This window comes from Monodon monoceros, unplaced genomic scaffold (assembly GCF_005190385.1).
Source record: "Monodon monoceros isolate NGI ecotype Baffin Bay Population unplaced genomic scaffold, NGI_Narwhal_1 Super_Scaffold_6, whole genome shotgun sequence".
NCBI classification, from domain to species: Eukaryota; Metazoa; Chordata; class Mammalia; order Artiodactyla; family Monodontidae; genus Monodon; species Monodon monoceros.
This window is the reverse complement of record NW_021703783.1, coordinates 38,990,706-39,005,732: the sequence shown is the minus strand read 5'-3', so window position 1 is coordinate 39,005,732 and position 15,027 is coordinate 38,990,706. Positions and strand designations below refer to the sequence as shown.

The window sequence follows — 15,027 nt, the reverse complement described above, 5'->3', positions numbered from 1 at the left end:
GATTTCTTTAAAAAAAAAAATCTGTGCTGTTTAGGTTTGGAGTTTTCAACTAGTTAGTATTTCTTTATTTAGTTTGTGAATTATTAAGATTTTTTGGGAACTTCCGTGCTGGCGCAGTGGTTAAGAATCCGCCTGACAATGCAGGGGACACGGATTCGAGCCCTGGTCCAGGAAGATCCCACATGCTGCGGAGCAACTAAGCCTGTGCGCCACAACTATTGAGCCTGTGCTCTAGAGCCTGTGAGCCACAACTACTGAAGCCTGTGCACCTAGAGCTTGTGCTCCGCAACAAGAGAAGGCACCACAATGAGAAGCCCGCGTGCCGCAACTAGAGAAAACCCACGCACAGCAACGAAGACCCAACGCAGCCAAAGATAAATAAATAAATGAATTAATTAAAAAAAAGAGATCTTTTCACATCTCCCTCTTCAAAGTCTTCTTTTGAGTGATTTAACTGCTAATTAGCATCAACCTCTCAAAGAGAAGGTAAAATTAAAATCTGTTGGGTAATAATTTAAATAAGACAGAAAAAATCTGAAGTTACTGAATAAAGTAAGGTTTGAGGATAATGGTGGACTTCAATTATGAAAGCCCATTGTTTCCATTAAGGGAGAGTTCAAAGCTGTTTTGTTTTGTTTTTGATTCTTTGGGAGACAATAGAAAATAGCTAAATAGGTTATAACATAAACTTTTAGTGATGAAATTCAAATTTACCTAAAAAAGGGGGTTCCCTTCTCCCAATTAGTTTTGTGTGTGTGTGTGTGTGGCTGTGTTGCGTCTTCATTGCTGTGTGCAGGACCTCTCTAGCTGTGGTGAGCAGGGGCTACTTCTTTGCTGTGGAGCATGGGCTCTAGGTACACGGGCCTCAGCAGTTGTATCTCGTGGCCTCAGTAGTTGTGGCTCCTGGGCTCCAGAGCACAGGCTCAACAGCCGTGGCACGCGGGCTTCGTTGCCCCATGGCATGCGGGATCCTCTGGACCAGGGATCTAACCTGTGTTCTGCACATTGGCAGGCAGACTCTCAACCACTGCACCATGATGGAAGTCCCCCAATTAGTATTTTAAGTGTAAAACCCAAACCTTAAATTATTCGAGCCCATCAGGTCTCAACTCCTATTTCACAGCATATCCATAGATGTGAGGGCGCAGGAGCTCGCAGGCCAGGGGGGCCTGTAAGTGCTGCAGCTTCACCTTGGAGAAGCGGGCCCGCTCCAGGGCCTTCCAGCTCTCTCTGGTCAGATTGCATCCATCAAACAGAAGGTACCAGACAGGATTCAGGACCTGTTGCCAGAAGTAATTCCAGGTTGAAGGCTTAGCTGCTACATGCTCCATGAAATAAAAAGCTCCTCCCTGAGAAAGAAAAGAAAAAAAAAAAAAAACACATCAAGGATTTTAGTTTGGGGGAAAAAAATTATAAGATGATTTTTAAAAATTAATTAATTTATTTATGGCTGCACTGGGTCTTCGTTGCTGTGCGCGGGCTTCCTCTAGTTGCAGTGAGCGGGGGCTACTCTTCATTGCGGTGCACAGGCTTCTCATTGTGGTGGCTTCCCTTGTTGTGGAGCATGGGCTCTAGGCGCGTGGGCGTCAATAGTTGTGGCTCACGGGCTTTAGAGCACAGGCTCAGTAATGGTGGCGCATGGGCTTACTTGCTCCGCGGCATGTAGGATCTTCCCGGAATAGGGCTCAAACCCGTGTCCCCTGCATTGGCAGGTGGATTCTTAACCACTGGACCACCAGGGAAGTCCTATAAGATGATTAAATGTCAGATTTCAGTGGCCCCAAAGGCCAACTTCATGAGAAGACATGGAGAAATTCAAACTTACTATGATACTATTCTGGTAAATAGTGTCGTCTTCTGTCAGATTTTATACAGAGTTGCCAATCTATATTTTCTGTTCATAAAGGTAATACATAATAATAGTTAGAATTTAAAGCAGTTACTGCATGCAAGATCCTGCCTGTAAGGCCTATCACATATTAACTCAATCCTCACAATACACTTATTTGGTAAGTATTATTATTATCATTCCTGTGTTCTACAGGTGAGGAAACAGAGTCACATAGAAAATAAACAACTTGCCCAAGGTCATACAGCTTACAAATGTCAGAATCAGGTTTTTACCTTGGGTGGTCTGGTTCCAGAGGCTGGCAATACTGTCTCACCAATATTATTTTAGAAAATTCAGAAAATATAGAAAAGTTTACAAAGAAAAACGGTCAATCATCTTTCATCACCTCGAGACAACTACTGTTAAGATTTTGTGGAAGATGGTGGAGTAGAAGGACATGCACTCATTCCTTCTCGTGAGAGCACCGGAATCCCAACTAACAGTCATCGACAGGAAGACACTGGAACACACCAAAAAAGATACCCCACATCCAAAGACAATGGAGAAGCTGCAGTGAGATGGTAGGAGGGGCGCAATCAGAATAAAATCAGTCCCATAACTGCTGGGTGGGTGACTCACAAACTGGAGAACACTTATACCACAGAAGTCCACCCACTGAAGTGAAGGTTCTGAGCCCCACGTCAGGCTTCCCAGCCTGGGGTGTCTGGCAATGGGAGGAGGAATTTCCAGAGAATCAGACTTTGAAGGCTAGTGGGATTTGATTGCAGAACTTCGACAGGACTGGGGGAAACAGATTCCACTCTTGGAGGGCACACACAAAGTAGTATGCACATCAGGATCCAGGGGCAAGGAGCAGTGACCCCATAGGAGACTGAACCAGACCTACCTGCTAGTGTTGGAGGGTCTCCTGCAGAGGCGGATGGTGGCTGTGGCTCACCACCGGGACAAGGACACTGGCAGCAGAAATTATGGGAAGTACTTACTTGGCATGAGCCCACCCCCACCCCCACCCCGGCAGTCTGCCATTAGCCCCACCAAAGAGCCTGTAGCCTCCAGTGCTGGGTTGCCTCGGGCCAAACAACCAACAGGGAGGGAACTCAGCCCCACCCATCAGCAGACAAGTGGATTACAGTTTTACTGAGCTCTGCCAACCAGAGCAACACCCAGCTCTACCCACCACCAGTCCCTCCCATCAGGAACCTTGCACAAGCCTCTGAGATAGCCTTATCCACCAGAGCGCAGACAGCAGAAGCAAGAAGAACTACAGTCCTGCAGCCTGTGGAACAGAAACCACATTCAAAGAAAGATAGACAAGATGAAAAGGCAGAGGGCTATGTCCCAGATGAAGGAACAAGATAAAACCCCAGAAAAACAACTAAGTGGAGTGGAGATAGGCAACCTTCCAGAAAAAGAATTCAGAATAATGATAGTGAAGATGATCCAGGACCTTGGAAAAAGAATGGAGGCAAAGATCGAGAAGATGCAAGAAATGTTTAACAAAGACCTAGAAGAATTAAAGAACAAACACCTAGAGGAATTAAAGAACAAACAAACAGAGATGAACAATACAATAACTGAAATGAAAATTACCCTAGAGGAATAAATAGCAGAATAACTGAGGGAGAAGAACGGATAAGTGACATGGAAGACAGAATGGTGGAATTCACTGCCACAGAACAGATTAAAGAAAAAGGAATGAAAAGAAATGAAGACAGCCTAAGAGACCTCTGGGACAGTATTAAATGCACCAATATTCGCATTACAGGGGTCCCAGAAGGAGAAGAGAGAGAGAAAGGACCCAAGAAAATATTTGAAGAGATTATAGTCGAAAACTTCCCTAACATGGGAAAAGAAATAGCAACCCAAGTCCAGGAAGTGCAGAGAGTCCCAGGCAGGATAAACCCAAGGAGAAACACGCCAAGACACGTAGTAATCAAATTGACAAGAATTAAGGACAAAGAAAAATTATTAAAAGCAACAAGGGAAAAACAACGAATAACATACAAGGGAACTGCCATAAGGTTAACGGCTGATTTCTCAAAAACTCTACAAGCCAGAAGGGAGTGGCATGATATACTTAAAGTGATGAAAGGGAAGAACCTACAACCAAGATTACTCTACCCAGCAAGGATCTCATTCAGATTCGATGGAGAAATCAAAAGCTTTACAGACAAGCAAAAGCTAAGAGAGTTCAGCACCACCAAACCAGCTCTACAACAAATGCTAGAGGAACTTTTCTACATGGGAAACACAAGAGAAGAAAAGGACCTGCAAAAACAAACCCAAAATAATTAAGAAAATGGTAATAGGAACATACATATCAATAATTACCTTAAATGTGAATGGATTAAATGCTCCAACCAAAAGACACAGGCTTGCTGAATGGATACATAAACGAGACCCATATATATGCTGTCTACAAGAGACCCACTTCAGGACACATACAAACTGAAAGTGAGGGGATGGGAAAATATATTCCATGCAAAAGGAAATCAAAAGAAAGCTGGAGTAGCAATACTCATATCAGATAAAATAGACTTTAAGATAAAGACTGTTACAAGAGATAAGGAAGGACACTACATAATGATCAAGGGATCAATCCAAGAAGAAGATACAACAACTATAAATATATATGCACCCAACATAAGAGCACCTCAATACATAAGGCAAATGCTAACAGCTATAAAAGAGGAAATCAACGGGAAAACACAATAATAGTGGGGGCCTTTAACACCTCATTTACACCAATGGACAGATTATCCAGACAGAAAATTAGCAAGGAAGCACAAGCTTTAATTGACAATAGACCAGATAGATCTAATTGATATTTATAGGACATTCCATCCAAAAACAGCAGATTACACTTTCTTCTCAAGTGCACACGGAACATTCTCCAGGATAGATCACATCTTGGGTCACAAATCAAGCCTTGGTAAATTTAAGAAAACTGAAATCATGTCAAGCGTCTTTTCCAACCACAACACTATGAGATTAGAAATAAATTACAGGGAAAAAACGTAAAAAACACAAACACATGGAGACTAAACAGTACATTACTAAATAACCAAGAGATCACTGAAGAAATCAAAGAGGAAACCAAAAAATACCTAGAGAAAAATGACAACGAAAACACGATGATCCCAAACCTATGGGATGCAGCAAAAGCAGTTCTAAGAGGGAAGTTTATAGCAATACAATCCTACCTCAAGAAACAAGAAAAATCTCAAATAGTCTAACTTTACACCTAAAGGAACTAGAGAAAGAAGAACAAACAAAACCCAAAGTTAGCAGAAGGAAACAAATCATAAAGATCAGAGAAGAAATAAATGAAATAGAAACAAAGAAAACAATAGCAAAGACCAATACAACTAAAAGCTTGTTCTTTGAGAAGATAAACAAAATTGATAAACCTTTAGCCAGACTCATCAAGAAAAAGAGGGAGAGGACTCAAATCAATAAAACTAGAAATGAAAAAGGAGAAGTTACAACAGACACTGCAGAAATACAAAGCATCCTAAGAGAATACTACAAGCAACTCTATGCCAATAAAATGGACAACCTGGAAGAAATGGACAAATTCTTACAAAGGTATAACCCTCCAAGACTGAACCAGGAAGAAATAGAAAGTACGAACAGACCAATCACAAGTAATGAAATTGAAACTGTGATTAAAAACCTTCCAGCAAACAAAAGTCCAGGACTAGATGGCTTCACAGGTGAATTCTATCAAATATTTAGAGAAGAGCTAACACCCATCCTTCTCAAACTCTTCCAAAAAGTTGTAGAGGAACACTCCCAGACTCATTCTACGAGGCCACCATCACCCTGATACCAAAACCAGACAAAGATACTACAAAAAGAGAAAATTACAGACCAATATCACTGATGAATATAGATGCAAAAATCCTCAACAAAATACTAGCAAACAGAATCCAGCAACACATTTAAAGGATCATACACCATGATCAAGTGGGATTTATCCCAGGGATGCAAGGATTCTTCAATATATGCAAATCAATAAATGTGACACACCACATTAACAAATTGAAGAATAAAAACCATATGATCATGTAAATAGATGCAGAAAAAGCTTTTGACAAAATTCAACACCGATTTATGATAGAAACTCTCCAGAAAGTGGGCATAGAGGGAACCTACCTCAACATAATAGAGGCCATATACCCACAGCAAACATCATTCTCAATGGTGAAAAACTGCAAGCATTTCCTCTAAGATCAGGAACAAGACAAGGATGTCCACTCTTGCCACTATTATTCAACATAGTGGCAAGGAACTCCTAGCCATGGCAATCAGAGAAGAAAAAGAAATACAAATTTGAAAAGAAGTAAAACTGTCACTGTTTGCAGATGACATGATGCTATACATAGAGAATCCTAAAGATGCCACCAGAAAACTACTAGAGCTAATCAATGCATTTGGAAATGTTGCAGGATACAAAATTAATGCACAGAAATCTCTTGAATTCCTATACACTAACAACAAAAAAATCAGAAAGACAGATTAAGGAAACGATCCCATTTACCATTGCAACAAAAAGAATAAAATACATAGGAATAAACCTACCTAAGGAGGTAAAAAACCTGCACTCAGAAGACTGTAAGACACTGATGAAAGAAATGAAAGATGACACAAACAGATGGAGAGATATACCATGTTCTTGGCTTGGAAGAATCAATATTTTGAAAATGACTATACTACCCAAAGCAATATACAGATTCAATGCAATGCCTATCAAATTACCAATGGCACTTTACAGGGCTAGAACAAAAAATCTTAAAATTTGTATGGAGACACAAAAGACCTTGAATAGCCAAAGCAATCTTGAGGGAAAAAAACGGAGCTGGAGGAATCAGACTCCCTGACTTCAGACTATACTACAGAGCTGCAGTAATCGAGACAATATGGTACTGGCACAAAAAACAGAAACATAGATCGATGGACAGGATAGAAAGCTCAGAGAGAAACCCACGCACCTATGGTCAACTAATCTATGACAAAGGAGGCAAGAATATACAATGGAGAAAAGACAGTCTCTTCAGTAAGTGGTGCTTGGAAGACTGGGCAGCCACATGTAAAATAATTAAATTAGAACACTCCCTAACACCATACACAAAAATAAACTCAAAATGGATTAAAGCCCTAAATGTAAGACCGGACACTATAAAACTCTTAGAGGAAAACGTAGGAAGAACACTCTTTGACATAAATCACAGCAAGATCTTTTTTGACCCACCTCCTAGAGTAATGGAAATAAAAACAAAAATAAATGGGACCTAATGAAACTTAAAAGCTTTTGCACAGCAAAGGAAACTATAAACAAGACGAAAAGACAACCCTCAGAATGGGAGAAAATATTTGCAAATGAATCAACAGATAAAGGATTAATCTCCAAAATATATAAACAGCACATGCAGCTCAATATTAAAAAAACAAATAACCCAATTCAAAAATGGGCAGAAGACCTAAATAGACATTTCTCCAAAGATGACATACAGATGGACAAGAAGCATATGAAAAGCTGCTCAACATCACTAATTATTAGAGAAATGCAAATCAAAACTACAATGAGGTATCATCTCACGCTGGTTAGAATGGGCATCATCAGAAAATCTACAAACAAAAAGTGCTGGAGAGGGTGTGGAGAAAAGGGCACCCTCTTGCACTGTTGGTGGGAATGTAAATTGATACAGCCACTATGGAGAACAGTATGGAGGGTCCTTAAAAAGCTAAAAATAGAATTACCATATGACCCAGCAGTTCCACTACTGGGCATATACCCAGAGAAAACCATAATTCAAAAAGACACATGCACCCCAATGTTCATTGCAGTACTCTTTACAATAGCCAGGTCATGGAAGCAACCTAAATGCCCATCGACAGACGAATGGATAAAGAAGATGTGGTTCATATATACAATGGAATATTACCCAGCCATAGAAAGGAATGAAATTGGGTCATTTGTGGAGACGTGGATGGAGCTAGAGACTGTCATACAGAGTGAAGTAAGTCAGAAAGAGAAAAACAAATATTGTATATTAACGCATATATGTGGAATCTAGAAAAGTGATACAGATGAATCGGTTTGCAAGGCAGAAATAGAGACACAGATGTAGAGAACAAACATATGGACATCAAGGGGGGAAAGTGGGGGTGGGGGTGGTAGGATGAACTGGGAGATTGGGATTGACATATATACACTAGTATGTATACAATAGATAACTAATAAGAACCTGCTGTGTAAAAAAATAAAATAAAAATCAAAAAAACAAAATAAAATTTTGTGTATACATTTATATGAATATTTTTTTTTCTAAAACTAGGATTGGAATATACATTCTGTTTTATAATCTGTTTTATTTTATTTATGTATTTGAGTATTATTCTAAAAGATGGTTTAAAAAAACCTTTATGCAATATTTCACACCACTGAAGTTACCATCTCTTATTTAATCATTCTCATTTAGGCTATTTCCAATTTTACATTGTTATGAATACTGTTAAAGTGAACATCCTTATCCATAAATCTTTGTGACCATCTATAATTATTTCCAAATAAATAACTTGCTAAAAAGTGGAATTGCTGAATCAAAAGTCTGTGCCTTTTTAAAGCTTTTGGTACAGGTTGTCAAATTGCCCTTTGGAAAAGTTGTAGCAGTTTGCATTCATACTAGCAATAGATGTGAATGCCCATTTCCAATAAACTCTCATCAGTACTTTTTTCTCCTATATCTTTGTCAATTTGATGTGTAATATGGTAGTTTTGATAACATGCATAGCTTTAATATTCGTAATCGTAACATCTTTTACTAAACCTTATTGATTATTTGGATTTCTTGTTTTCTGATTTGTCTGTTAATATCCATGATCAGTTTTCTTCTTTTTTTCTTTTATTTATTTATTTGGTTGTGCTGGGTCTTAGTTGTGGCAGGTGGGCTTCTTAGTTGTGGCTCGCTGGCTCCTTAACTGTGACATGCTCACTCTTAGTTGCGGCATGCATGTGGGATCTAGTTCCCCGACCAGGGATCGAACCTGTGCCCCCTGCGTTGCGAGTCTTAACCACTGTGCCACAGGGCAAGTCTCCACTATCGGTTTTCTAATAGGCCATTGGTTTTATTCTTACTGATTAGTAAGGGCTTTTAGTATAATTAGACTACATATACTACAGATGTTTTCCCTTGTTTGTTGTTTGCCTTTTAATTACAGTTTTTAAAATTTCCCCTTCTTTTATTTAAAAAAAAAAATCTTTAAATTCATCTGAGTATTGTTCTTAGGCTCTGCTTTGCAAACCTGTGGGTGTCTGAATCCATACCTAGTACTGCCTGGGACTAAATAACCATGTCTTATACTTTTTTTTTTTTTTAGTTCATTAGTTCATGTCTTTTATTAACCAGTATACAATAACCTGTCTTCTGGTTTGTTGAAACAATAGGTCAGACAACATTTGTCACAATAGTGTTTGTCCAAGTGGCTGGCCATAAAAACTCCACACCACATTTACCTGAAGGGCACTCCCGATGAAGGTGGACTGCTTTTGCCATTCTGATCCGCCTTACAGTATTTCAGGACAGCCAGCTTAACCTTTCTCTCTCTCTCTCTCTCTCTCTTTTTTTTCTTTTGGCCGTGTGGCTTGTGGGATCTTAGTTTCCCAACCAGGGATCGAACCTGGGCCCTCCGCAGTGAGAGTGCAGAGTCCTAACCACTGGACCGCCAGGGAATTCCCAACCCTCTTTCTCTTATGCTTGTTCTTCTTGGGAGTGGTGTAAGACTTCTTCCTTTTCTTAGTGCCAGCACGAAGTCTCAACAGAAGATGAAGAGTAGACTCCTTTTGAATGTTGTAGTCAGACAAAGTACGTCCATCTTCCAGTTGCTTGCCAGCAAAGGTCAGTCTTCGCTGGTCAGAAGGAATTACTTCCTTATCTTGGATCTTGGCCTTTACATTTTCTATTGTATCCGAGGGTTCGACCTCGAGAGTGATGGTCTTCCCTGTCCGGATCTTCACAAAAATCTGCATCCTGGTGGCGGCACCACCACAGATGGTGGATCCAAAAAGCCTATGTCTTATACTTTTGTACCATTGTCACAGGATGTAAACGATAGGATTTATTTTATTAAAATACTGAATCATCTAAAAGTGTTACTCAATTCATGGTTATATTTTGTCATTAGGTATTTTATTTGGTCAGTGGATGCTGTGTGTAAATTACTGTCATATAGGAGTTAGTAACTGCTGCTTTCATCTAGGACGGTCCTATACATATAGGTCAAGTCTGGACACAGTAGAGGCTACACATTATTAAGGAGTCTTCAGAAGTTTTCTACTTATCTACCTCTGGGGTGAAGGGGGAAACGGACCAATGATTACCTCCCAGACCCAGGGTGACTGTCCCACTCCTTAGCCTCTTCTAGCCTCCCTAGTGTTGGCTATCCCAGGCAGAGTTTAGAGATGGAGTTCCTCCAAATCTATGGGTAAGTGTAAGACCTGTGTTCAGGAATGGAAAACTTGAAATTTCCTGATTGAAATATTTTTTTTCCATAGAAGAGGACAGGAGAGAAGAGGTGATCCAGGCCTGGGGAGGTTGCTGATGCCCTCTGGGTTACACAGGTTAAGCTAGAGATGCCTGTTACCCATTCAGGTGACTGTCGAGTAGACAGCTGGGTATGAAGATCTGGGGTTAGAAGAGAGATCTGAGCTTGATACTTAGATTTGGAAGCCATTTGTGTATGCACGGTAATTGAAAACATTGGGGGTACATGAGATTGCACAGGGGGTGTATATAAGTGAAATGAGAGCTAAAAAAGAAACTCCAGCGTTTAGGGGATGGGCAGAGGAAGAAAAGCCAGCAAAAGTGGTAGAAATGTTGAAGTCAGATAAAAAGCCGCAGTGACAAGCACTGTGGTACAGTGATAAGAATATTTGCATTAAAGCCAGACATAGTGGCTGTGTAACTTGAGGCAAGTTTCTTAACTCCTCTGGGTCTGTTTCCCCAATCCAACATGAAGGCAATACCTACTTTAAAGGACTGTTTCCTACATGAGAATGTAGGAAAGCTCCTGGTTCTGTTCAGCAGAGAATGGGTGCTTCGGAGGAGCTAAGGAAGACTACCAAGAATATGATCCCCTAAGGGCACTCTCAGGGCTTAAACCAGAGATGACCGTTATTTGCTTTGCAGAGGTGTTGTGAGATTAGTAACACTGTAAGCAAAACCTCTAACTGTGCCCAGTCTTAGGACACAAGAACCCAGGATTTGAGTATCAGAATCAGACTTTTTTCAGTTACTACTTTGACGTTGGCCTATCCTTGAGCCAAAGACAGAATTACAGTTGGCCCTCAGTATCCACAAGTTCTGCATCCTTGGATTCAACCAAATGCAGATCAAAAATGTTTGGAAAAAATCCAGAAAGTTCCAAAAAAGCAAAACTTGAATTTGCCACATGCTGGCACCTGTTTACATAGCATTTACATTGTATTAGGTATTATAAGTAATCTAGAGATGATTTAAGGTATATGGGAGGAGGTGCATAAGTTATATGCAGGTACTGCACCATTTTATATAAGGGACTTAAGCTTCTGTAGATTTTGGTATCTGTGGAGGGGACAGGGAGGGACCCTGAGGAAATTGAGGGACGACTGTATATTAATTGCCTCTAAACACTATCTTCAAGTCCTTTTCTTCCTGAGGAACTTCCTCTGTTAGAAAATAAAACTGGGAATTACAGAACATCCATTTCCTCTAGTATAGTAAATTCAAATGTTAAGATACCCATACTTGAGACTCCCCTGGTGGCACAGAGGTTAAGAATCCACCTGACAATGCAGGGGACATGGGTTCGAGTTCTGGTCTGGGAAGATCCCACATGCCGCGGAGCAACTAAGCCCGAGTGCCACAACTACTGAGCCTGTGCTCTAGAGCCTGTGAGCCACAACTGCTGAGCCCACATGCCACAACTACCAAAGCCCACGCACCTAGAGTCTGTGCTCCGCAACAAGAGGAGCCACCCCAATGAGAAGCCTTCACGCTGCAACTAGAGAAAGCCCGCGCACAGCAACAAAGACCCAACGCAGCCAAAAATTAACAATAAATAAATAAATTAATTTTAAAAAGATATCCATACTTTATGTTCACCTATGTTTAGAATAAAACTATTTTAAACTAGTTTTTAAACAAACAATAAAGGTAATATGTGAAAATTACATATAGGTATAAAGAATTTCAAACTATACAGAGAGGTATAATATGAAAAGTAATTCCTTCCCCTCATCCAATTCCCTTCCCAAGAGGTAACCACTGTTAATAGTTTCTTGTGTATCATTCCCATTAACATAAATACTTATATAGGTATATTCTCCCCCCCCCCACACAAATGGACTTATACTGTATATAATATTCTATGCTTTCATTGCTTTTTAATTTAACACTGTCTCTTGAGGAGATAGTTTTTTCATATCAACATAGGTAACTCTTCCTTGTTCTTTTAACAGCTGCACAGAAATCCTTTATACGATGCGACAATTTACTTAACAGCCTCCTACCTCCTATTGCTGGATGTTTAGGTTATTTCCAATTTGTGGTATTACAAATACTGTAATGAATATTTTCGCATATGAATGAGTTTTTGCACATTTGTGCAGTATAGCTATAGGATAAATTCCTGTTGGATGAAGGAGGAAGTGTCCTTGAAAATTTGATATTATCAAATTGCCCTCCAAAGAGGGCACTTCCTCCAATTGGGGTAATCCAGTCCCCCAAACTCACCCCAACACCATATTGAACTTAAAAGTCTCTGACAGTGTAGTAGGTGAAAATAGTATCTTGCTTTAATTTCTTCTTAATTGAAGTATAGTTGATTTATAATATTATATTAGTTTCAGGTGTATAACATAGTGATTCAGAATTTTTATAGATTATACTTCATTTAAAGTTATTACAAAATAATGGCTATATTTCCCTGTGCTGTAGAATATATCCTTGTTGCTTATTTATTTTATACATAGTAGTTTGTATCTCTTAATCCCACACCACTACCTTGCCCCTCCCCACTTCCCTCTCCCCTCTGGTAACCACTAGTTCTCTATATCTGTGAGTCTATTTCTGTTTGTTATATACATTCGTTTGTTATATTTTTAAAATTCCATGTATAAGTGATATCTTGCTTTAATTTGTTCTTTTATTGCAAGACAACATTTATATATTGGCTATTTTTATTTATATTTCTGTTCCTGTGCTTTGCTTACTTTTCTCTTTTTTAAAAAACTGATTTAAGAATTCTATTGATCTTGATATGTAATGTCTTTTATTTTTTTTATTAAAATTTTTTAAAAAATTAATTTATTTATTCAGTTTTGGCTGCCCTGGGTCTTTGTAGCTGCATGCAGGCTTTCTCTAGTTGCTGCGAGCGGGGGCTACGCTTCGTTGCAGTGCAAGGGATTCTCATTGCAGTGGCTTCTCTTGTTGCAGAGCATGGGCTCTAGGCGCACGGGCTTCCGTAGTTGTGGCACGTGGGCTCAATAGTTGCGGCTTGCGGGCTCTAGAGCGCAGGCTCAGTAGTTGTGGCACACGGGCTTAGTTGCTCCGTGGCATGTGGGATCTTCCTGGACCAGGGATCGAACCCGTGTCCTGCTTTGGCAGGCAGATTCTTAACCACTGGACCACCAGGGAAGTCCTGTAACGTCTTTTAATATGAAGTTAACGCATTATCTATCATCCTTGGCAAATATTTTTTACAAACTTTTTTGTACTTTAAGTTTTTTTATACTCCTTTTTTTTCTCTGCAGGAGTTCTAAAATTTTACATATTCATGTATGATCAATCTTTTCCTATATAGCTTCTTTTCCACTCTAAGATTTTTTAAAAAATTCAGCAGTGTCTTCTCTAGTAGTTGTAGTTTTTATGTTAGGGTGTTTGATCTACCTGAAATTGATAGGGCTGCCCTTGGTGATAGTGGTTACTACTAACCAGCCCTCACACCCTGTACTCACCGGCCTCAGCACTCTGCACACTTCCTGGAGGATCCGCTCCTGGTTCTTCACGGAGCACAGGACCAGTGTGCAGACCACCACATCCATGGAGTCGTCGGCCACCTGGTGCAGGTCCTCCCCGGCAGCCACCAGGAAGTGCTCAAACTGTAGGTGTCGGTTCTCAGCAATGCTCTTGATCAAGAACTTCTCAAAGTTGGGGTTGGGATCAATACAGGTCACCCGGCATCCAGGCGGGTAGAACTTGAAGTTGGGCCCTGTGCCACAGCCCAGCTCCAGCAGGGAGAGCTTCCCGGAGGGGCCTGCGAACTCCTGTAGATTGCTGAAGAGCTCCTGCTTCTTGCTTGCCATCTGTTTGTTGTACATCACAGTAAACCTTGCCAAGAAGTAGGGGAGCGATTTTTTGCATATCCAGTTCCACAGGCCCAGGAAGTCCAGCAGGTACATGGGAAATGCCAGGATGCAGACGGCCAGCCGGAGGATAAAAATGGTCAGCGCCATCACTCAGAAGAGAAGAAAACAGGTCAGCAGTTAGAGGCCTGACTCCTTTAATTGCAGGAAGTACGTTTCTGGCCACATTCCAGAGCCAATCAGCTGCAGAGGAAAGAGCTTGTTGTGCTGGAAAGACGCAGCTGAAGTAAAATCTCGGGCAAGAGGCCCATTTCACCCAGTTATTAGATGTTTGCCAAAAGTTGCCTCATAGCTTACTTTTCATGAAGTAAAATGAGAAGGTTCTCAGCTTTTCCTTAGAAGGAAGGCTGATTACAACCCATTATTACAAATCTATTCCTGCTTGGAGACTACTGCATGTTTCCTGCTGAAGTTTTAAATGCACAGCATACTTACAGCCTGTCTGGCTCTCCAGTGACCTCTGCTAAGAAAACAGAATCCGTGGGTGGAGCCTGGTTAAACCACACCAGAAAGCCACTGCCAAAGCCTATTTATTACGTGACCCCTCCTACTTCCCTTCCATTCCGCCCTCATGTTTTTTTAAACAAATTTTTTTTCTGAAGATTTTATTTATTTTTTGTCTCTTGTGGAGGCCTTTTTTTTTTTTTGGCTGCATTGGGTCTTTGTTGCTGCATGTGGGTTTCTCATTCCAGTGGCTTCTCTTGTTGCAGAGCACAGGCTCTAGGTGCGTGGGCTTCAGTAGTTGTGGCACACGGGCTCAGTAGTTGTT

General features: G+C 40.5%; 1 protein-coding gene and 1 non-coding gene across 2 annotated transcripts; both read right to left on the bottom strand.

The window, feature by feature from the left end:
• On the bottom strand, positions 1–14,680 carry METTL7A (methyltransferase like 7A). Its single transcript, XM_029205702.1, has 2 exons — positions 13,851–14,680; positions 1–1,349 (listed from the first exon to the last, which is right to left on the bottom strand). The coding sequence occupies exons 1-2, from the start codon at positions 14,346–14,348 to the stop codon at positions 1,113–1,115; spliced, it is 735 nt and encodes a 244-aa protein (XP_029061535.1). The 5' UTR covers positions 14,349–14,680; the 3' UTR covers positions 1–1,112.
• TRNAE-CUC lies at positions 9,515–9,587 on the bottom strand. Its single transcript has one exon. It is a non-coding gene; the product is annotated as a tRNA-Glu (tRNA).
• Positions 14,681–15,027: the final 347 nt, after the last annotated feature.

Bases quoted from the DNA above. Each gene is read 5' to 3' on its own strand.
- METTL7A (XM_029205702.1), bottom strand. From the start codon at position 14,348: ATGGCGCTGACCATTTTTATCCTCCGGCTGGCCGTCTGCATCCTGGCA. The intron at 1,350-13,850 runs GTGAGTACAGGG...TTTCTTTCTCAG, and splicing joins TGTGCAGAGTGCTGAGGCCG to GGAGGAGCTTTTTATTTCAT.